At 41.7% G+C, this 24,131-nt stretch overlaps 1 protein-coding gene across 7 annotated transcripts in view; it reads left to right on the top strand.

Moving 5' to 3' along the window:
* FOXP4 (forkhead box P4) overlaps nt 1-24,131 on the top strand; it is a 195,298-nt gene that overhangs the window by 59,558 nt on the left and 111,609 nt on the right. For all 7 annotated transcript variants that reach the window (XM_060231440.1, XM_060231437.1, XM_060231438.1 and 4 more), the window contains exon 3: nt 20,604-20,693. In XM_060231440.1, the coding sequence (XP_060087423.1) occupies nt 20,604-20,693 (90 nt within the window). The remainder of the gene's footprint in view (nt 1-20,603; nt 20,694-24,131) is intronic.

The raw sequence follows: 24,131 nt of genomic DNA, 5'->3' as shown, positions 1-24,131 counted from the left end.
TTGCCACCCCTTGATCTTAGTGGTTCTTTATGAGGAAGTCAGAGCCTTGTGGGACCTTGCCCTGTTCCACAAGGCTTGTAAGACGACATTGTTTCAGTTTGCATTTAACTGAAATGCTGACCGCCACTAAGACGCTGAACCCAATAGATGCTAAGATCATTGAACACCATCTTAAATCTGTATCAAAATTAGCACCACATTTTTAAAACTGTTTAATGCTTTTAATTTAAAGTTTTTATTATGTTATGTGTTGTGACCTGCCATGAGCCTGCTTCGGCAGGGAGGGCAGGATATAAATCCAATAAAATAAATAAATAAAATAAATAAAGCTGCAAGCTTCCCTGAGGTGCAGGCCTCATGATGGGAATGGAAGCAGATGTGTATCTTTTGGTTGACGTTAATTGTAAAAGTGGGTCTCTGCAAGCCACAGACTGCGTTCCACTGCCCTACAGGATTGCCCAAAACATCTGTATGGGACTGGCAATTGAAAGCAACCTCTGTTCTCCCCCAGCAGCACCTCTTTGTAGACCAGTATGCAGCTGTGGAAACAGAAGTAAAGATTCTTGCGTCCTTTCCTTTCTTGGAAACTAGAAAGCTAGGATCAAGCTAGAAATGTGACTTCCACAACCGTCCCTCCAGTCATGTAATTTATCTATAAAGGAAGATGATTTGGCTATGATTATTATCCCAAATAATGTTTGCTGCCCTCACCTGAGTGCCTGCACCACATAATACATATAATTAACCTGTGGAACTCATTGATGCAAAGTGCTTAAAGGCAAAGGAAACTTGTGAACGCAGATGGCATCTGCAGTGACAGTAGCTCAGATGAGAACCCACTGGTGCCATCAATCTTCATGCTTCAGAGAACAAACTGAACAGCAGCTGGGGTCAGTAATAAATGTCCCCATATATAGAGTTTTGCACAATTAGGTACTTCATGAAGGATTTACACCTTCTTCAGTAGTATCTCATGTCTGCCCCTGCTTAAAGAGGATACTGAAGCACTGGTCTGTTCCTGTCTGACAACTCCTGTCTCATCCTTGTGCTTCAGACCCCAAACGTGTGCCTTCATTTGCTGCGTTATTTTTGAAGGTAGCATCAAGAGAAGGGCAGTTAGAAAAATAACAAGTGGGCTGTAAAGGAAAGGTAAAAGGGAAGCATTCATTTGCATATTATGTGCTCAGTTGGAAATACCTCCTGCCACAAGAAGAATTTAAGGGCTGGGTTGCTGTGGAACTGCAGAAAAGATTGGCTATAAATGGTTTCCCCAGAAAGGGAATAATAACCAATGGCACCAAACAGGGAAAGATAAATGCTGAACTTTGGTTTCAAGATTCAGGGCAATCTTCTGTTAGGCAACTTTGGACACATGCTTATGTCAAAAGTCATTTGTAAGCATGGCAATCAGTATCACAAATTCACATTTAGCTCCTCCTTATGGTGTTATCAGAGTTTACCAAAAGTGGACAATTATATATTGCAGAGTGCTATGTTGTAAACACTACAGCTTCTGATATGCTGTTAGATGCATTTAATGTTTTCTGTGAACTTTGAATATTGGACTGTAGAGTATTGTATATATGATCATATGTGGCAAACATTATGCCTTAGTGGGCATAGGAACATACAAAGAGTCCTGCTGGATCACAGCAGTTGTCTGTCTAGTCCAGCATACTGTCTCACACAGCAGTCAACAAGTAGGGATGTGCAAAAAAAAAAAAAAAAATCGGTAGTACACGGATTCGGAAATATTCCTGGGGGGGGGGGGGATACGGAATCCCGTATATTTCTGAATTCCGTAGTCAGAATAGCTGCATATGCGGTAGATGCGCGGCTATTTCTGAATATACGGCCCCATTATACCCTATGGGCCATTGAAATCAATGGCAAATAGGGTATATTTGAAGCTGCCTGGAGGGGAGGGGTTTGAGGGAGAGCCCCCAAATTTGCAGGGGACCTGCAGGGGACTCTCCTCTACAACCCCTCCAAGTCCCAAAAAGATTGGGCCAGGGGGTCCAATTCCTGGGGCACCCAAAGCCAAACCTAACTTCACACCAGAGAATCTCTATAGGACCCAAATGCACTATATACATCTATCTACTCTATGAACCCTGCCACACAAAACACAATCTGCAGCAAACCCAGATGCCAGCTCTCCAGCCCTGCCCCAAAGAACGCAGGGAGAGCTGGCCAAGCACAACAAGCATGCTGGCTCTGGGTCTCTCACCCAGGTGCCAGCTTCCCTGCCGAAGAACACACAATCTACAGATGCCAGCTCTCCAGCCCTGCCCCAAACAACATTGGAAGAGCTGGCCAAGCACAACAAGCCTGCTGGTTCTGGGTCTCTCACCCAGGTGCCAGCTTCCCTGCCACAGAACACACAATCCACAGATTCCAGCTCTCCAGCCCTGCCCCAAACAACATGGGGAGAGCTGGCCAAGCACAACAAGCCTGCTGGTTCTGGGTCTCTCACCCAGGTGCCAGCTCTCCCCCCCCCCCCCCCCCGCAAAACCAGAACCAGGAAAAGGGACAACAGGAGAAGGCCAAGAAACTCAACTGTTAAAAAAGTGGCCTTTTAAACAATGAAAATTAGGCCAAACAGCCCCCCCCCCCCAAGAATCAGAAACAGAAGCGAAAAGGAACAACAGCAGCACAACACAGCAGCAACAAATCAAACACAGAATCCTTTTAAAACAGTAAAAAAACTTAACTTTTAACAATACAGGAACTTTACCAACCCCTCCCCCCCAAAAAAACCCCTCTTCACCCTAACCCCAAGAAATCCAAGCCACCCAAATCAGGAAAAGTAAAAGGACACTGCACTTTTAAAAGTTCTCTCACTAAAGTAAGATATGGGCAAATTGGCAAAAAAAAAAATACCCACCCCAGGCCCCCTCCCCCAGCAGAACCCCCTAACCCCAAATAAGCTACCCACCACCCAAATCTGGATAAGTAAAGGGACTCTGAATCTTAAAAAGTCCTTTTACCAACTAAAATAAAAACAAGAACCCCAAGACTGTCTTACCTTAGACGTCTTCTCTACTCCAGGCAATTCTGGTAAGGCTGAGAGAGAGCAGCAGCAGCTGAGGCCAAGGGCCAGCACAGCACAATCTCTCTCTCACACGAACACAGCAGCAATGGAGGAGTCCAGCCAGGCAGACTCCTTAAAAAGGTTCTCTGGCCCTACAGAGAGCAGTTTCAAAAAATAGCACTGCTCTGTGATTGGCCAGACAACAGTGCTTACTTGGATACCCAAGTAAGCAAAAGATCAAAAGAACAACAATGTTGTTGATGGCTTGGAGATCAGCTACACAACAGCCCTGCAAAGCATGCATTTGCAATGCATTTTGCAAATGCATGCTTTGGATTGGCTGCTGGGGCTTCTCTTCCCCCTCCCCCCCTCCCTGATCCCAGGGAGGCTATGGAAGAGGCGGGAAAAGGCTACCAAAGGCAAAAAAGGAGGCAAGCAGCTCCCCTGAGGCTGCAGAAGCCCCTTTCCCGCCTTTTGCATTGAATTCCGTATACTTCCAAATATCTATATGGAAGTATACGGGGAGCCATACTAGGCTCCCACATAATGGGCCCCAATTGGATTCGGCTGTATGCAATTCCGTATACAGCTGAATCAGGGGTTATGTGGCGGTTGATTAGGTTCGGCTGAACCGAATGCATACCCCTATCAACAAGTCCTGGAGGACCAAACAAATGGACAGAGTCCAAGGCCTTCCCCTGATGCTGTCTGTTAGCACTGGTTTCCCAATTTCTGTCTCAGAACAAGATTTCCTTTAGTTACCATGGCTAGTAGCCTTTGATCTTAATGCTGGTTTTCATGCAGATACCTTTAGACCAATGCAAGTGATCTTACAACTAGAACATTGGAAGCCTTTGCAAATTTTGGTCCATGTGGGAAGGCATTGTGTTAGCCATCTTCCTACAGAGAAGCAAAATGATTTGTGCAAATCAGGCATTAGAACAAGTAATGCCTAGCTTCCAGGCTTCTGCTTGTCTTGGTAGTAGAGTCCTTGATCTTAGTGGTTCTTTATGAACTTATAAAGAAGCTACAGCCAGGATCCTGCTAATGAGGATATTGTCTTGCTGAAGTCTATTACAGGCACTCCTCAAGGCTTATACAAGGCACACATTTTAGGATGCATTTTAAAGTGTATGGTTTTGTTGTGGTCATTCCAGCTGTTGTTCAGGTATAACATGTTCTCTCCACTTTTTTCATGGGCAGACAGTGTGCCCAGCTCCTGAGCTTATGGTAAACAAGGCCTGGAAACGTGAGCTGGGCTGTGGAGTAATGAGGTGACAGAAGGAGAGAGAGATAAACACAGAGAGTCAGAAGTCAGGCATCTGACAGGAGTTTAGACTGAAACAAACAGCACTGGCAAGAGAGCACACGTCACTTTTGAACAAGACGGAGTGTCTGTTTCCATGCAACCAGCAGAGCTGAAGAGCTTGTTTAAATAGAGATGAAAGAAACAAGGAGTCTGTGTGACCTGCAGCCAGCATTTGGACCTGAGGCTACAGAAAGGGAGGGGGTGCTGGAAATGGAAGATGGGAATTGCTGAACTTGGATTCAGGATGGCTTGAAGGAAGAAAATTATGATGGACCGGTGGAAAATCTGATTGATCTATGTAGCTGACTTTGTTTATGAGCCCACTTGTAGAAAGGGTGGGATATAAGTTGAATCGAATAAATAATTAATAGTTATTTAAAATATTTATTAGCTGCATTTCTTCTATATGGAGTTCAATGTGGGTTACAGCATATGAATTGGGAAGTTCAGTTGTTTTTGGATTACCCTCCTTTACAGATTGCAAAAGGATCTCCACTTATCAAAGGTAAAGGAGAGGTTACAGCAAAAAATTAGATAACCAACTACCAGTAAGACCTCTGACTGACCAATTCCTTTGTTATATGTTTAAGGGAAGAATCTGGGCACTCAAGATTGAAACACACACACATACTCAAAAGTTCCCAGCTAGTGCTTCTCTGTAGATCATGTCAGTCCTCCCAGAACCTTATTGTGCTATGCAAAGGGACGTGGCACTGAAAGAATTAAAATACCATATGCCCAGGCATGTTTTCTATGTCCTCGAAAAGCTAGGATTGAATTGCAGCTGTTTTGGATTTCTATCTCTTTGCCCGTAACTTTCCTTTCAACAATGACTGTCCATTTTTCCATTGTTAATTTGTTATAATTCTGACTAAAAAAAGAAGTTGATAGAAAACAACTGTGTTACGTGTGTGTGTTTGTATGTGTATCTCTCTCTATATATATATATATACACACATACACACACACACACACACACATATATACACACACTATCTTTTCCTTTCTTATCTAATGTATCTGGTCTGTGATTGGATGATGAGCTTGTGGCAAGGGATTGGTGGCTGTAGTTCAGTATCTAGTGGATTTTGGTACAAATAATAAATAATGATGATGTTACACTATTCTAGTTCTACTAGCATTCTGACCCAATTATTTGACATAGGTTTATGTCCACGGTGCTTGTGTATGTGTGTGTAAATTAACTACAAAATTATCCTTATTTTATTTACACACACATACACAAGCACTGTGGACATAAGCCTATGTCAAATAATTGGGTCAGAATGTTAGTTCTGTTGCACTTTCAAACATCTCTTGTCTGTGCTTATGCTACATGTAGAAGCTGTAGTAATTAAATATTCCTTGCTGTACAACTGCATACAGGGAATGTGATTGGGAGCCTGAACCTATAACTGTGGTGTTAAATTATATGTAGCTACCTTATATACAGTTGTGTGCATGCAAAAAGGAGAGTGTTACATGAAGCTCTTCCTTAAATAAGAGCTATTCAGTGGCTTGCACAGGTGAGTATACCTATACTTGTTCTTACGGAATGGCTTATAGAAGGGGAAGCTGAAGTAGTCTCAGTGCAAGCTGAATTGACTGGATTAAGAGTGCCCAACTCCCTGGTGGCTAATTTTATTCCTGAAAATTGTCAGACTTAATTTATCCAGGAGTTAGACTTGTTAATACACTGGCTGTTGCCATTAATTCTTTCTAATTGTGGGTAAAAATCTTTATCATGGATTACTCATGGAATAGGTTGCCACTATTTCTCATGTTGTCAAAGTTGTATCACTAGCTTTGTGCCAGGGCAGATGAGTGCAGGCATGTATTCTCTGGCTGTGATACAGATTATGGTGGATAAGGTGGAACTCATTCTGGAACTCAGGATCTGTTTTGCAGTCCTTGATCACTCAGGTGTAACTCAGTAAAATAGCTTTTATTGTTTGTGACCATTACATGTTTTAGAAATATAGGGGTTAAGAGCCCTTGATTCTAGGCAGCCTAGGTCTGGAAATATGGCTCTCACAACATGTTCTAGAGTGCCATGATCATCCTGAAATGTATTTAGAAAATAATCTTGGGAGTGTCTATTTATATTCCTGCTTGGTGTCTTGGCCCAGAAGAGTCTGTATATAACCGTAGTCTGAAGGCTGCTTTAGCTACAGTAAACATGAAGTTTCTGTATTGTAATCCTGTTGCTTTGAATGTGTCCTGGGGAAGTGGGAAGAACAACACCCACCTCTCTCCAAAAAGTAGAGTATTAGAAACAACTTCCAGCAAGGCTTCCGCATGCTCTTTCTGAAGAGAATGAAAAGAATGGAGGAATCATTTCCCAGCTTTCTTTCGCAAATCTGATGGTGTTAAAGGAAAATCCTTAAGTTTCAGTGGTGGGGCCCAGCTGAAAAATGTCCAGGGATTCAATAGCATGTGCTTACATTGTGGCAAGGGTCACAGGAGGGGAAAGGTCAGCTAGGGTCATGGGAGGGTTGCCTAGCGTCTGGGAACTCCCACAGCGGTTGCTGTGGGAACATCAAGAGACCTCCAGTGTGCTAACATCCTGTAACGAGATTCAAAAGACTTCAGGCTTTGCACATTAATGAGTTTTTAACATGGGGGCTATGTCCTCCCCTCCAGAACCCCACTTTCCCAAGTGCAGATCATCTTTAATCTTTAGAAAGAAATAGCATAGCAGAGGCTGCATAGATCAAGGCAATGTGATGAGAAATCACCTACTGTACTCAGTACTACAGCATTGGGGAGGAAAAGGAAGAAGCCTCTAAGAATCCGGGTAACAGGGTTTGCACTAAAGACAGCTATACAGCCCACTGACTGCTTTTGACTTCCCTGGGAGCCACTGCTGAGAACATCTGGAGAGAGATTAACCCATCAGCTTTTCTTTCATTTGCTTGATAGTCAACACAATTTGGTATCTACAGCCTTGACACAAAAGTCTTCAAAACTGCTGGAAGGAGGACAGTATGATCCAGCCTATGTTACAAAGCCAATGTTGAACACCCTATCTCCATTTAATGGTCACTTTAAATGTGAATTGTTGGAAATCAATATGGCCAGCTCATACAATCCCATGCATAGCGGATAATTTTTAAAAACCTGTGGGAAAGCTTCCCCTCCATCAGTGCTCCCTGAATGAAATAATTACACAAGGAGTCCTGCTGCTCAGAAACAGGGGAGATGTACAGCAGCAAGCACTCTGAAATTGTTTAAGATAAGTGGAGGCCCTCCATCCTACCTAAATTGCTTGTGGTGCTTCCTGCATTTCAAAGCCATTTAGCCCTACTGTTTTACAACTTTTTCTTCAATAACCTTGTATATGCAGTTATGGTCTACAAAGTGGAGACCCATCTGAAAAAAAACGTAGACTCTAAAGAATTAATCCTTAAGGTGCCACAGGGTTCTTGTTTGTTTACATAGCAACTCCTCCGGAATTGTCTTTGTGATATTACAGATAAGCGCCCATAAAGACATGCAGTAATTGAAGAGCAATGCAATCACTAGCTAGAAGAGATAACTGCATATAAAGAGCAATACAGAAAAGCAGGTGGAATTCAACAGATGGGGATGGTGAAAGGCCAATAGAGTGATGATTAAATGGAAGTAGAGTAAAGGGAGGACCAATATGTTGGGCTGCATGCAGTGCTTTATGGAAATCTCTTCTCTTCTGATCAAATGAGGAACTTCTCTTTACATCCTTTTTCTCTCCCCACTTTCCAGCATAATAGAACTCCCCTCTAAAGCAGATCCACACAAAGTTTACATATAATTGAAGAGCCTACTAATATAGTAGCATTAGAATTAAGGTGATGTTATCAGCTCTTGTAAGATGTTTACAAACCTCACTGTAAGTTTTTTTTAAAGCTTTGGCCTTTTCCATTATGAATATTTTTAATTTTTACCTTTTTAAAAAAAGCAACAAGAGTTGCTTGGCTTTTTTGTTCCTGAAAAGAAAAGCTCCGAAATTCTGCTGAAATGTAGCCTAAGCCTCAAAGAATAAATATTAGTAGTATTTGTGTATGCAAAGGCAAGAGTTATTACTTTTCAAAACTTGGGGCTTGCTGTGGGGAAAAGGAAATTCAGAAATCCCTTCCTTCCCTTGTTCAGGCTTAATAGCTGTAGACCTTCAAATAAAGTGGTCACCTAGTACTCAAAAGCCCATTGATATTGACTGGGCAGCCTGCTGTGCTAAGCGCACAAGGAAAACTACCAGAAATATCTTACCACTTTTTAAAAAGCTGAGACCAAACTATGACCCTGGTGATTCCTGACTATCTTTCCAAACTACCATTATTCAACAGTGGCCCACATGGAAAACCATTTAAAAAAAACAACTGTTTTATGAAATACCTGTTATTTAAGTGTTAGATGAAAATGTCCTTCAAAATGGAGCCATTCTATATTGCAAGGTGGACTAAGAGGATATGCATGGGGTGAGGAGTAACGTGAACATGTAAAAATGTTATTAATTGTAATTACATGATTGTGTTTTATATATCTTGTGCTATACTTGTTTAGATATTTAAGAAGAAAATTAAATGCCAGAACACTCTTATGTTAATCTCCTCTCTGTCTCTTGTGTGAACATAAAACTGATTTTTGGAAATAATTGGGAAGATGGGCCTTTCTGGTTCAAAGGTCAAACCAGGTTCTTCTGCTCTTGTTTAGTAGATTTTTTTTTAAAACCCAGAAGAATGATAGATTCATCAGAGGGCAATCCAGGGCAGACCACTATATGGAAGTGTCATTGCCTAAAGAGTGGTCAGTCTACAGGCAGGAAACGTGTGTAGGGTTTTTTCTTTGGAGAAGGATATTATGACTAGAAAAATCTGGCCATGTTATTTTTTATTTGTTACAGTTTTTAGCTCTGGTCAAATAAACGAGGGTGGGTGAATGTAAGAAAGCTTTTCAACAGGTTAACTTGTATTGGTAATATTAAAATACTAGCACACTTCTAAATCTAGAACGTTAGAGGGTTGCCAGTCCCCAGTTGGGGGCAGAGGATCCCCTGGTTTGGAGGCTCTCCCCCCCCCCCACTTCAGGGTTATCAGAAATCGGAGGAGGGGTTGATTGTCCTTTGAGTACTCCATTAATAATACCCTGTGGGGGTTGATTCCCATAGGTATAATGGAGAATTGATCTGTGGGTATCTGGGACTATGGTGGGCTGTTTTTTGAGGTAAAGGTACCACATTTTCAGCATAGCATCTGGTGCCTCTCCTCAAAACACCCCCCAAGTTTCAAAAAGATTGGACCAGGAGGTCCAATTCTATGAGCTCCAAAATAAAGTGCCCCTATCCTCCATTATTTCCACTGAAGGGAAGGCGTTTAAAAGGAGCACAGTCCCTTTAAATATGATGGCCAGAACTCCCTTCAGAGTTCAATTGTGCTTGTTACAACCTTACTCTTGGTTCCACCCCCAAAGTCTCTTGGCTCCATCCCCAAACTCCGCAAATATTTCCTGAGATGGACCTGGCAACCCTATATGGGAAAATGTCATTTTTATGATGTAGGTACAAATAATGGGCAGGCTTTTTTTCAAAAAGTCTGTTTTGAGTAAAAAGGAGAGAGGAAGGTGGAACACCTTTATGCATGATTTTCTAGGAATATATATTTTATGTATTTTAGAATATTCTTATAGTGTTTTATTGAAGGTTATCGCATCCATCCCATCTACATGGGAAGTTCTTTTTGAAATCTCTAGAGGGATCTCTAGATGTAATCACTTTTTGCGTTCTTTTCAGGACCCATTTATAGCTTTATTTTTCTATAGAAGTAACTTGAATTTATCTTTAAACATAGCATACTCTGCTGTGTGATAAGAAAATAATTGTAATTTTTTTTAAAGTTACTCTTGGAGTTACTCTTTAGCTATATGAAGAGAGGCAATCTGAAGATCGCATTTAGTCATTTTTGAAGTATCCCTGACCCAACTTTTTCATCAGGGTGCCCTGATAGTATAAAGAGCCCCAAAATGGACCAGGGCCCCTGTAAAGACAGCCTCCCCCAGCCCAAAGGGCACCCTGCAACCACACAGAAACAAAAATGCTCAAGGGCACAGCAACCCCTTCACATTCAAACTATTTCAATGCTAATCCCCTGACAGAATGAAGGGGGGGGGGGAATGGACAGCTATTTCTAAATTGCCCTGCTACTAGGGCCCCTGTAAGGGAAGCCTCCCTCAGCCCAAAGGGCACCCTCCAACAGCAAATACAACTAAAAATGCTCCAGGGCCCACAGCAACCCCCTCACATCCAAACTATGTCAAAAGTACAAGCACAAGCACCCCCGAACTTCAGCCAAATAGCCACCGCTCAAAACGGCCACCCAGCCCTGCTGCTCACCGCAGCCTTGGTCAAATGACCACCCACTCCCCTGACAGCATACAGGGCACCAAATGGACTGGTTTTTTTTTTAAACCCAGCTACTAGAGCCCCTGTAAGGAAGCCTCCCCCTGCCCGAAGGGCACCCAGTAACTGCTCTCAAGAGGTATACTGGGCACCAAATGAACTGCTTTTTTATGAAAGCCCTGCTACTAGAGCCCTTGTGAGGAAGCCTCCCCCAGCCCAAAGATGTATACAGGGGCAAGTAAAAAATGCTCAGGGCAGACAGCTGCCCCCTCGCATTCAAACTGTGGACACAATGATCCCACGACGCGCTCTGCTCCCTCCCGACGACAGCGCGACAATCGAGCAGCCTCCCAGCCCACACAGCCAGCGATCGCACCCAGAGCGTGCAAACACGCTCCCAGCCCTCCAAAAACGCCGAGAGGACTGCAACGGCGTCAGACGGGGCTTCAACAATAGCGCTGAAGCCCCGACCCCTAGAGACGTGCTCAAAAGCATGCCAAAAAAGTCCGCTCTCCCTCTGGGGGGGAGGCAAAATTCCCCCTCTAGCCATGCTGCGATGCAGCGGGCTCAAGGAGGCTCCGTTATCAACAGGCCTCATTTTGGGCAGGAGCTCACAGGAACAAAGCTCCTAAATTTTATTGTGCTCTTTCTTTCTTACCCCCCCCAAATATTTGCCTCTGAGCTCCAAATCCACTGAGAATTTTGCTGAACTCTTAAGATTTGACAAACTTTCTAATATTTCCCCCCCACAAAAAATGAGAAAATAACTAAAACATATAAGGCAGACAGATGGAAATCATCATGCCACTGTGACCACATAGGAGAAAGTAATTTTAAAAGTATGATGGGAGTAAAGTTTTGTTATGGCAATTCTGATTCAAGAAGCATTTTAAGGTTGATGCTGAGCTGATTTAATTTAGTACACCTTCCGGTGATGTGAGGGGTGTGTGGCATATGCAAATGAGTTGTGCTAATGCGCTCCAACACCTCTTTTTCTATGAAATGACCCCTGGTTATCAATGTGAATTTTTTTGAAACTTTTTATTAACAGTTATTGGCTTCTTGTTGGGTCCTGAAGTCCTTCTCCTGTCAAGGGAACTTGGAACAATTAGGTAAATAACCTTTTGTAATATTTGTGGTTTGTTAAAATTGCTTGAGAAGAGTCTTGGAAAACTGATACTTGGAAAGGAATGAATAGTTTCTGCTCAGAACTAAAAATCAAACTCCGCCTTTGGAGTTAGAAGTTAAAGTGAAGAAGGTTTTTTTTTTTAAAAAAATTGGTGTGTCACCTTCAGGTGAAAGGAAACAGTTCACTTATTATGTAAAACATAATCTTGAGTGACCACAAGCATACACTTTGGCAATTTTTTTGGTCAGCTGGAAATTTAAGGGAATTTTGTCCCCTTTCAACTATCCCCATATAACGTTTTCTAGTAGACAACAGCAGATTCTGTGATTGATATATAGGGAAGTGATGCTCCTCAAGCTTCTGATTGTGAGATTCTTCACCACATTTCCAATTCTTCTTGAGACTGGTAGTAGCCAAACTTTCTTAGTGCCCAAACACACCTGGGATTAATTGCAGACTTTCCTTGCTATGCATGTGTGCAATGAAGTCCATTCAGTTTAGCTGCTTTAGAGATTTTGTAGCCAAGCCATAAAGTAGCAACTGAAAATAGATATGAAGAGCTAGAGACAGAAACCGCTCTCCAGCCAAATACTTGGATCTGTATTACTCTGGCTCAGAATTCAGAGCACAAGTTGGAACTGAAATTTACTTTGTCAAATCCAATACACTTCTAAAGCTCCAATTTCGTCTCCAGAAATACAGTTGATTGGTGTGGATTAAAACTGGGAGGTGAGGGCTCAGGGAGCCTAATCCTGTGTTTAGACCTTAGAAGTCGATACATTTTTATGAAACTTGCTCATAACTATCACCTTTTGGTACATTTCTATTTGCTGAATAATTATGTTTAATATAAAATGTTTAAAATGGAATGCTGTTTTAGATAAACTCTCAGTAGAGCATGTCATTAAAAAAAACTTTTTAAAAAATTGTTAAGAGGTTTTCTCTTAATCTTTCAAACAAATGCCTACCTCTTTTCTTTCTCTACTTCTTGCACTTACCATGGAATGCATCCTAATCTTTGCAATAACCATTATTGCTACTAGATTTGATAAGGGGGTAATTAGGTGATGGAAGAGGAACAAGAGATTCATTGTTTCTCCTTGTCTAATTGTATATCACAATGATGACATGCATACTTTAAAATATGCATGCTCTAACAAAAAGTAATTTTTATTCAAATAGAAGGGGCTGCCCTTTGAGCCCACTGCAGTCACTGATTCAGCCATAATACAGATGTGAACATACGAAGCCAGTGTTTGAAAACTGAACCAAGATTGAGGAGGTAAAGGATTGTGATCTGATTCGGTAATCTGGAGGTAAAGGGGATTGCTCAACCACATGAATATCAATAGTGTCTCTTGATTTTATTTCATGTTGTATGAAAAGAATTCAGGGTTGGAATTGCAATGGACATTTAATAGGTTTTAGAACTGTGTCGCTTGATTGATCTGAGTTCTATGGACTTTTCCTTTGAAGACTTCTCAGAAGCTCCTGTTTGTGGTGGATTGCCATAATCACATATGTTAGTATTCTAGCTTCCCATAGTCAAGCAGACATAATTCTAGCGTAGATCTTCAAATTACAAAGGCTGTAACGGCTTAGAGCCTACGTATTTAGAAGATTTCCTTTCCTTTGTTTGTGTGATTGTTGATGTCAGTTGGTGGTGGTCTCAGTGAGTCTTGTACTAATGATGAAAATGTTCAGTGAAAAAAAGTTAGTGGCTATTCTGCAACTCTCTTCCTTCAGAGAGCTGTGTCAGAGTTTGGGAGCAAAGTGAGATGAATGTGCAATTCCCCAATAGCTCAAGCTGAATTTTGAATGCAGTAATTTTTGGGGTTTTTTTTAATATATTGTCTCAGCAAACCATCAGGACTTTGTAGAGTCATGTAGATTTGATGGTTCTCTTACAGGGCTTCAAATTCATTCATTAGTACAGCCATATTTACATATAGCAGTGAGCTTCATACTATTTTAGCTCTGAGCTGGCATAGCAGATTCTAGGACTGTTTTTTCATGACAGATAGTAGTAGGGCTTTTTTGAGCAGGAATGCACAGGAACGCAGTTCTGGCTGGCTTGGCACCAGGAGGTGTGGCCTAATATGCAAATAAGTTCCTGCTGGGATTTTTCTACATAAAAGCCCAGTATGAAACAATGGTGACATCAGGGGGTGTGGCCTAATAAATGCAAATGAGTTTCTGCTGGGCTTTTTTCCCATTGCCTGATCCTACTTGGTTTCTTTGATTCTCCTTTTGAATTCTAGTGTCAAATCTTTTGACTAAACTTGTAACTCTTTTACTAAACTTTTAAACTTGTGTTGCTTTGTGTTATCCTTCTGTTTTCTTGTCTTCATCCAAAATTAGTACTTGTGCCTCTGGATTCTATTCTTCAACAACTTTTTAAAAACTTTTATTGCTTTTTAGTTTAATCATTTAATGATTTCTGGTGCGATTCCTTTGGATTTTTACTTCAGTTTCTCCGATTTTTTTAAACCTACTTTTGAATCTTCCTCATTAGCTATCTATCAACCTTCTCGTGCTTCTTGTGTAGTACTCGGAAGAAAAGAACTAGTTTGCTATATAAGCAGCAATTCATGGTGGAGGAAGAAATTAAGATTTTACCTATTCCATACCATAGATTAGGTAGTACAATGCTGGTTGCTGGTGATGTGTCAGCTTTCTGACTGGACTGAAAAGATAGGGTTGCCAAGTCCAATTCAAGAAATATCTGGGGACTTTTTGGGGGTGGGGCCAGGAGACTTTGGGGGTGGAGCCAGGAGACATTGGGGGTGGAGCAAAGATCAAGGCTGTGACAAGCACAATTGAACTCCAAGGGAGTTCTGGCCATCACATTTAAAGGGACAGCACACCTTTTAAAATGCCTTCCTTCCATAGAAAATAATGAAGGATAGGGGCACTTTCTTTTGGGGCTCGTAGAATTGGACCCCCTGGTCCAATACTTTTGAAACTTGGGGGGGCATTTTGGGAAGAGGCACTAGATGCTATACTGAAAATTTGGCACCTCTACCTCAAAAAACAGCCCCCCCCAGAGCCCCCGATACCCGTGGATCAATTCCTCATCATTCCTTATGGGAATTGTTCATGGAGGTGCATAATGGCTGTGGGGGAGGGGCTTCCCCCGCCGGCCAGCTGGCTGGGGGAGGGGGGAAGCCTGTAAAACCGGGGGATCCCCCGCTGGGGCCTGGGGATTGGGAAGCCTATGAAAAGACCAGCTTCTGTGTTGTTGCCTTCTGGATGGGAATGAAAGTGAGTTTCCCTAGTGTCATGCAGCTGTTTTTCATAATAATTTTCCTTGGTGTATACTTGTGTGGATTTATTTGTGTTACTTGAGGGGGGAGTGTTACTGTGCTGTAACTGGCTTATGAGAAATTTAACTTGGTGTGTATTGGAGAAACAGCACTAAAATATTTAAGTATATAAAAAGGAAGCAGGAGTTACCCATGCTGCTCCTGCTTTCTAGCAGCAAATGCTCCAACTTTTTATTCCTTATTTCTCTCCCGTCCGTGATTGTCTAGCGGCAGGGGAGGGGGAGGGCAGTACAAGCTCCTGTGGGTGAGCTGCATAGTTGTCACAGGGAGGCCCCAGTGTGAGAATGTAAGGCCATGTCATTTTTTCCTGTAAATCTTGTAATTTTGTGCTTCAGAGCACAACAAAGTGAGAGAGTCAGCAGGGAGTGAATTAAATTCCCCCATGAGAACTTGAATGGGGTGAGCTTCTTACATTCAGTCCACAGTTCTCTTGGCTCTCATGCACCATGCTGTGTATCCCCTTAATCGAGCAGCGGGCCTCATGCTGCCTCCTGCGTACCAGCCTGGCTTGGTGCCCTCTTGACATGTTCCGGCACCCGTCACGAGCCGTATTCTTCTTGCACAAGCCACTACCAGCTTAATAAACTCACAGAGACTTTACAGGGTTCCCAAAGCCCATAAAACAGGGGGCTGTCCTTACTGTCCCCTTGTGAACAAAGCTCCTGTTGTGTGGTTAATGCAATTAAATTGGGGTCTATTGGAGACTTCATACAGCTGGCTGTGGCAACACAGTTTCCTCTGGCAAGCTGGCCTTCTAGTCAGCATGCAGTTTGTGCTGTAGCATAACCCTTTCTCTCTCTTCTGATTCCTCTTGAACTTTGGCAAAAGAAAAAAAGTGACACTTTTTTTTTTAAAACACACACACACAAACTAGGAAGTAGACTTAAAGTGCTGGACACTTCAGAAGGTTCCTTTCAGTGAGTCTGGTTGAATAAAACTGTTTAGTACCCAATGCTTAGTATGGAAAGATCACTGCCTGTTTCGATACCACCGTTTCTTCATTTGTAAAGTTGTCTGAAGTACTTCACAGTGATGCTTGAAAGTAGTTTTGTAGCTCTGCAGTATGTATGTATGTTTTTGTTTTTTGCTTTGTGAAGTCAGCTATTAAGAGCCTAAGGGATGAGGCTGTGGAAATGAATGGATTTAGTCTGGGTCACCCAGCAGGTCAGCACTGTGGTGTCATGAATATAAGCCCAAACTTCTTGAATTGCAGCAGGTCTACACTTCCTCAGGAAAACTAAGACTTTGTACATAAGTTGCTGCAAAATGGAAACTGTTAAAGGGCAGCTTGTACATGTTGGAAGTGGATAAAAGTGTTGACTGAGCTGTTGCCACAGATATTTGAAAGCCAGACAGTACAATGGAAACTTTAAACCTGTTGAATTTTGAATGGCATTTCATTGTGACTGTTTTCTTTTGTCATATTGGCTGGTGCCTGTCTAGTAGACAAATCCAAGGAAACTTTACCTTCATTTCAGAAGAAAATGACTATCTCCCAGATTCATAGAGCAAAACAGAAATAGGCTGTTGATTATTCCTTGCATATGTGAACCTATACCCTATGATTTTAGTGTTTGTTTTAAAGATTTGCCCTTTGTTATCTTTCCATTTCCGATGCTATTAAAAATGTGATGTGGTAGTCTCTGCTTGTCCTGTATGTGTGATAATTATCATTTTGAAAGACTTTTTTTTTAAAGGACAGCTATACTTTGGATGGACAGCTGTACTTTGGATTTCCTGATGCATGATAAACATGTGTTTCTGAATGTTTTTCTTAAAGATGGCTATGGCAGCTTTCAGAAGTATGAGAAGCAAATCTGAAAATAGTGCATAAAAGTTAAAAAGAAAGTTTTGCTGCTTTTTCATTTTTAATGAAACTTAAATAAAACACCTGGTCTCCTTTGGGCATCTGTTATTCTTTAAAGCAACCTGCAGCATTTCTGGTATCTGTTGAAAGATGCATACACACAGTTTGCTTTTATTCTGTAACTGTGCTAACATTCATAGTATCTCTGATTGATATGCAGCGCAACACAGATCATGTTGATGGTGACAAATAGAGGTCATTTTAAAATTAACCATATATATTTTGCACTGTGTATTTCATATAAACTTTGTAATCATGCAGTTTATAATCAAAGGTCTGACCAAGATTTAATACTTTTTGTGTTCACAGATGGGATATGTATGTGAAAGAGACTCATGAAAAAAGTTTAATTTTTGTGCACGTGTGCGCGCACACATATATGTTTATATTGTTTGCTTGCAATTCTCTGTTACATGCATATATAGGCAAATTAGCACACTAGATCATGCATGCTTTTAAAGCTATGCACAGGTCTTATTCATAGCTACAACAATGCAATCACTGTCTTGAATTTACATGTAGAAGTGTATTGCAATTATACTGTGTATAGCTAAGTGTGCACATACTAATCTGATCCATGTGTAGAAAATCAGCTGCTCCTCCAAACATAGAGAGTACGGTACAGTATGTATGGTTTAAATGCCTGACGGAAAGTAACTTTGTTCTTTATAGCTGGAAATGTGGAAAATTAACAAGCAGCTCTTTCTCTGGGACACACCCTGCAAGTGCCTCTGCTGACTGGGGAGAGCATAGCTGCCCTTTGGAAGCCAGAGCCTTGATTTACGGCTGTGGTGTTGACAGCTCAGTAGAACCCACATGCTGTTTGCAGCACCGCCAAGCTGGGCTATGACCCGCCGACCTCTACCCCTGTGCTCCCCCCTCCTGTCTCTGTGCTGTAATAAAAACCTGTCTTGCAGGCAGGGCTACAATGACTTTGTTGTTCAGAAATGTACCAAAAAAATTTGACATTCTTCTCAAAGGAAAAATAAGGAACGTATGAGGAAGCGGGGCTTTGGGAGCAGCCGCTTTTGGTACCATAGGGTTGTTTGTGTTAGAAGTTATTCTCTGCTTGCAGCCTGCTCTTGGCTTCTGCTGAAATCCCTCGCCTCCATGCAAAGACATGCTTTGCTCCTTCTGGGGTTCCACCTCTGTGATCTGACACACTACAGCATGCTTTTTCATGCGCTTTTTTTTTTTTTAAGAAACATATTCTAAGTCTTCATACATACCTTTCTTTCCTGCCCATCTTTTCCTCTACATCCCCACCCCATTACATTTGAGGTCAGACTCAGGAGTATTAATCATGTGAAATTAAATTCTGAGGAAGGGTAATAAGAAGTCTGAACTAGCTAATTCTTCTGCAACTGCCAGCAATTTTCCATACTACTGACCATGGTATACCTCTCTTGCTTGAATGGGGCTGGGGTTTGTTACAATGGTTTGGTCTTGCCTGGAGGATAATTCTCAAAAGCTAATGTTGGGGGACTGCTGTTCTTATGAAACCTCCAGGGAGTTATGAAAATTGATATTGTCAGTATACAGACAATAAGAAGCTGTATTTCTTCTTTTTATCTGGTCATGTTCATGGGCAAAATCTCAGAATGCCCCAGCTGTAAGAGTGTGAGTAAACTTAAGGACTATACAGACCATATAGACAGATAATGGATAGGCAGCTATCCGCCATAATTAAATATGCCATCATTATAACACCTGAAATTGTTTTGTTTTTAATGTATTAGGACTATTTTGGTTTAATTGGTTTTATGTCATGTTTTATGGATATGTAAACCGTCCTGAGCCTGCTTCAGCAGGTAGGGTGGGATATAAGCCAAATAAAGAAGAAGAAGAATTACAGATTTATACCCAGCCCTTTTCCCTGAATCAGAGACTCAGAGCAGCTTACAATCTCCTATATCGTCTCCCCTCACAACAGACACCATATGAGGTGGTTGGGGCTGAGAGGGCTCTCACAGCAGCTGCCCTTTCAAGGACAACACCTGTAATAGCTATGGCTAACCCAAGGCCATTCCAGTAGGTGTAAGTGGAGGAGTGGGGAATCAAACCTGGTTCTCCCAGATAAGAGTCCACACACTTAACCACTACACTAAATAAAAATGATGGGATGGAGTCGGTGGATAAGGCACCTGGGGAAGCATCTGTTTTGGATGGGAGTGCGTACCCTCCAAAAGACCAGGTTGAGTGGTAGGGGGCATTTTTTTATGGAATCCCAGGTAGCTTCTGTTGCTGTGGTGCCCTTTCATGGTTACCAGCCTTGTTGACTTCAAGCCTAGACATACTGTATGTCAGGGTGCCTTTAAAGAGAAACTTCAGTTAGTTCAGAATGTGGCTGTTCATATTTTGTTGGGAACACTCAGAACTAGCCATATTACAACTCCACTGGTTACCAGTATGTTTTTGGGCACAGATCAAGGTGCCCTATGAAGTTCTAAACATATCTTTTAAAAAGTTCTTTCATATGAAACCTTACACACTGTAATTGGCCAGTGAGGCCCAGTACATGATATAATCATTTGTAGCTGCAAGTTTAGCACTGGCTAGGAGTAGGGCCTTTTCAGTATTTGCCCTGATGTTATGGAAAATACTCTGCAGGATTCATTTGCCTTATTACTCACTGTCTTTTGCAAACAAGTAAAACCCCTTTTGTTCTACTGGATTTTTGGAAACAAATATCTAGTTAATTACCAATGAAGATTTACCTGCTAGTATTTGTTCTGGATTTGTTTGTTTAATGTTATTATATTTTGTATTATTCTGTAAACTGCTTTGTGGTGTTGAAATACTGTAACTAAATAGGCAGCTGATATGTTCCCCTTAATTCTGACAAGAGCTTGCTACTATAGTAGCTTCTTCTAGCTAGGTAATAAACTTAGATCCATAGTTGGTTTACTGCCAATGTGCAGAATTTAGTATGCCCATGCATCACTGAGATATAGTCACACAAAGAGCATAATGCATGATCCAGGCCTTCCTCGAATGTGGCCAGTTTCCTGATGATTTCTGTGATTGTGGCAGCACTTTTTTCAGTAGCAGTAAGCTGACCCTACTTCTTCTGGGACTGAACTATAGTTTAAATGCATAGGGTTTTTACCCATAGTCCCATTGAAGCTATTTATAGCTGCTTGCTCCCCAACCCTGCAGCCCTCCTAAAATACAGTCACATGTTGTTATGGGGTTGAGTCCAAAATGGACTCTGAAGGAGGAGGTATTGTGAATTCTCTCAGAGCAGAAAGCTCGAGTTTAATTTCCAGAACTTCCAGTTTCTGACTAGTTTTCAGATTTTCCAGAGCTATAGATGCCTTCCCTCTTCCTTGTTCAGCTGAAATGCTACATGTGGCTACATGTAGAGGGTTCTGTGCTTTGTGGATTTGTCATTTTTGCAATCCTTATTATGTTCTGTAACACATGAGTAAGTACCACCACCTCTATCAGATGTTATATAACATTTTCATCGGTCTGCACTGAGAGGAGTCCAGAAGATGGAAACTAACTCTCCCTGCACACACACACACACCCAATTAATCATGTTCTGTTTTTTTTTTCTCTCCAGGCTCTCCAGGTGGCACGGCAGTTCCTTCTGCAGCAGGCAACAGGGCTGACCTCTCCCAGCAACAGTGAAAATAAGCAGCCAGCCGTCCAGGTGAGGGTTTGTGAAAACTTGGGTGCTTCCTTTCAGACTTTAATAAACTATGTGAGGATGAAAACTTCCTTTTACAAAGTAGGCCTCTGGAAAGTTATGCTTTCAGTATGTGATTTCTGAAAGTATCAATAATTTTATGAAGCAACTGTTCAGACATCAGACGACACAATAAGATAGGTACCTGAATTCTTGCATGCTAATCATTTCATTATTCTTGGGAGGCACTGTTATTCTTATTACACAAATAAGGAACAAGGATGCTGGGTAGATAAAGGTGGTTTCTTTGTCCAAAGTGCCAGAGCATTTTTCATCTTCCTGGCTCAAACGTATGAATGATTGATAGACTCTGCTTCCCTGATTGCCCTCTTTGTAGATGTTTAATAGTAATTTGATACACAGAATAGATTTTTACATCATATACATGAAGTCGCTAAAGTGGTCTTTAAAACACTGAATTTGTTGAATGGGATTGCAGAAACTTAATTAAATGATTTAATTAATTCATGGAAGAATATGTGAATCATCTTGATTGACATTCATACTCTGATTTTGTCCTTGGGTCCACTTCCAGCTGATGAAGTCATCCAGCCAGAGCTTGACTTGGACATCTGTCCTTCAGGTTCACACTGTTGCTGTAACATTTTAAGTGTCTGAACTACAGCAATGGTGAAACACAGAGTGGTAGACATATTTTGCAGAAAGTCTTACTGGGATCAGAAGCTGCATAATACATGTTTCTTGGGAAAGCTGCCAGAAAACTGGTGGTTGTGGTGCCCTGGGGTGGGAAAAACCCAGTGGCTCTACTCCTAATATTTCACAAACCTTAAGAAGCAATAAGTGTAGAGGAACTTGTTGGGAACTCTGTATCTACAAATGAACACATTATGCGAGGCCTTGTACATAAGAACAGATAGCTGAATTTGATAAGCTGAAACTGGGATGAGTCTTATAGCCAGTGGGCATTTCAATTGCTCATATTTCCTGTTGAGATTATTTTGCACTGTTTCATGACAAACCAGTATGCAGCATTTGTCACTGCTACAGATTGTAGTCTTGCTTTCACTGGCTTTCAGTCCACTGTAGAAATGCAACAATAACATACTAGATTGTGATCTGGGCTTGTGATTGACCATCTCAGTTGATCAAAGTTCAAAGAAAAGTAGTCAGTTGCACATTGGTTCACTGAGAAGTCACTCAAAGAATTACAGCAACAGGAAAGCAACATTGTTTTCTTTTTCATTATTGAATGAACTCACCTGGAGGAGGGAGTAAAAGGCAGAATTGATTCAGAGCAGTTCTCTTGAAGCTTGCAGCCAAGAATCCGGTCAGCATTTCCCACGTGATCTCACCCAATTCCCGTTCATATTACAGCCCTTGTACTACATAGATTTGCCCATGCAGGTCCCATGAGTCCCAGCATAGCCTTTAGTGTGGTCTTTTTCACCAGAGAAAAAGCTGCTAGTATCTAGCCAATTGTTTTTGACAGAAATCAAAGCACAGATGTGGTTGTTGTTGCACTGTGAAGTTCAGCAGCAGATGGGTCTCTAATGACTGCTGCAGTGTCACACAGACATAGTGGAGTGTGTAAAAAGCATAGCAGGACAGGAATTTCCATAGCTCACAGTAGTATGAAATTGCCTTCTTAGAGAGAAGCTTATTTAGCAAGACCCCTGTAAATAACAGAGAGAACTGGATGTACAAAAAGCCTGTTTGCATGGAAGGCCAGATCATGCAGAGAAGTGTGCTCACCATCTGAGGATGGGGAGAGAAGAAAACACAGGCACGTTTAGCCATTGAAGAATGTAATATGTGACAGAGAGAAAATATCCTCAGTTGAAAGTTTGAATTTGATAACAAGAGTACTTGTCTTTCAAGCACTGAAGGTCAGGTGGACCTACTCCTAGGGGCAACCAGCTCACTTTCCCAGCAAGCTAATATCAAAACCACCAGGGTTGTGACTTTATAGTGAAGCTGTGGAGGGCCCAGGTCATCAAGGGTTCAGATAGCTTCTGCATAAGTGACGTAAATACCAAGAGATCCCATAAGGAACAGGGAGGGAAGCATTACACCTTTACAGAAATATGTTCAACTTTCTTTTCTTTTCTTTTTTTGCCATCAAGTCACAGCCACCTTATGGTGATCCCATAGCATTTTTACGGCAAGAGATGTACATGAGGCTAAAAGCTGAGAAACTGGGGGCTGGCCCCTCCCTCCCCATGATTTTAATTGCACAGGAGGGGTACCTAGGAGATGGTTTGCCATTACCTGCCTGCATGTCACGACCCTGGTATTCCTTGGTGGTCTTCCTTACTGTTACTGACCAGGGCCAGTTCTGCTTAGCTTTTAACTTGGATGTAAATAAAAGAAAGAAATGCCCTCCACTGGAAGCTGTAAAGTTGATGGGGCAGCCATGTGTACCTTAAGAAAAATGAGCAGTACATATGAACATATGAAGCTGCCTTATACTGAATCAGACCCTCGGTCCATCAAAGTCGGTATTGTCTACTCAGGCTGGCAGCGGCTCTCCAGGGTCTCAAGTTGAGGTTTTTTATGCCTACTTGCCTGAACCCTTTTCAGTTGGAGATACCGGGGATTGAACCTGGGACCTTCTATTTACCAAGCAGATGCTCTACCACTGAGCCACCGTCCCTCCCCTAATTAAGTATAATTAAAGTATAGTATTAATTAAGTATAATTAAAGGAGGCAGATAATGAATTAATCCAGAGAGCTGACTGTGTGGAAGCTTGATAGTGTACATCCCAAGCACCCCTTAGGTCACTAAGAGTCGATTCACAGAGAGTGGATCTGCTGGAGGAGTCCATCTGAGAATGTTAGAAATCCCTGTCAAATGGATTAACACCAGGCAAATGTGGTAAACTCCAAATGCACAGGATGAGATGACAGAGAAGGGGCGACTGAGTACTCTCTTATAACTTGAAGTAAAATGTGAACACAGGATTGTTCCATAGCTATCTGTATAGCAAAGCCAATGGTGCAGGTGGGCCTGGAATGGAGCTGGAATCAAGTCATCCTCCTCACTTAAAAACCATTGCAAGCTACCTTACAATGCAAGGCACCTTGACTAGCTAATAAATATTATAAATAAATAAAAATGTCTGACTCAGAAACTCTTTATTGGAAGTGTGGCTGGTGACGCGAGGCAGTAGGGTTCAGGGCATCGGAACAAGCCATTTCAACCATTCCTAAATTCCTTTGTGGGAAGACGAGCTTTCTTTTTCTTTTGCTTCTTTGAAGGGGGCTCTTCTGTCATCATAGTGAGAACTGGTGAGTTGGACTGGCCAAGACCAGTTCCTTCAGTGAAAGGACTATGGGTTCATTGCCTAAAAAGGAGGAAATTGTCTGCTGTGCTTTTTGCAAACAGCAGAAGCTTCATTTAGATAATGTTGTGACTTAACAACATTAAAACAATATAATAA

This window comes from Heteronotia binoei, chromosome 2, assembly GCF_032191835.1.
Source record: "Heteronotia binoei isolate CCM8104 ecotype False Entrance Well chromosome 2, APGP_CSIRO_Hbin_v1, whole genome shotgun sequence".
In the NCBI taxonomy this organism is placed as follows: domain Eukaryota; kingdom Metazoa; phylum Chordata; class Lepidosauria; order Squamata; family Gekkonidae; genus Heteronotia; species Heteronotia binoei.
This window is presented reverse-complemented; position numbering and strand designations above follow the sequence as displayed.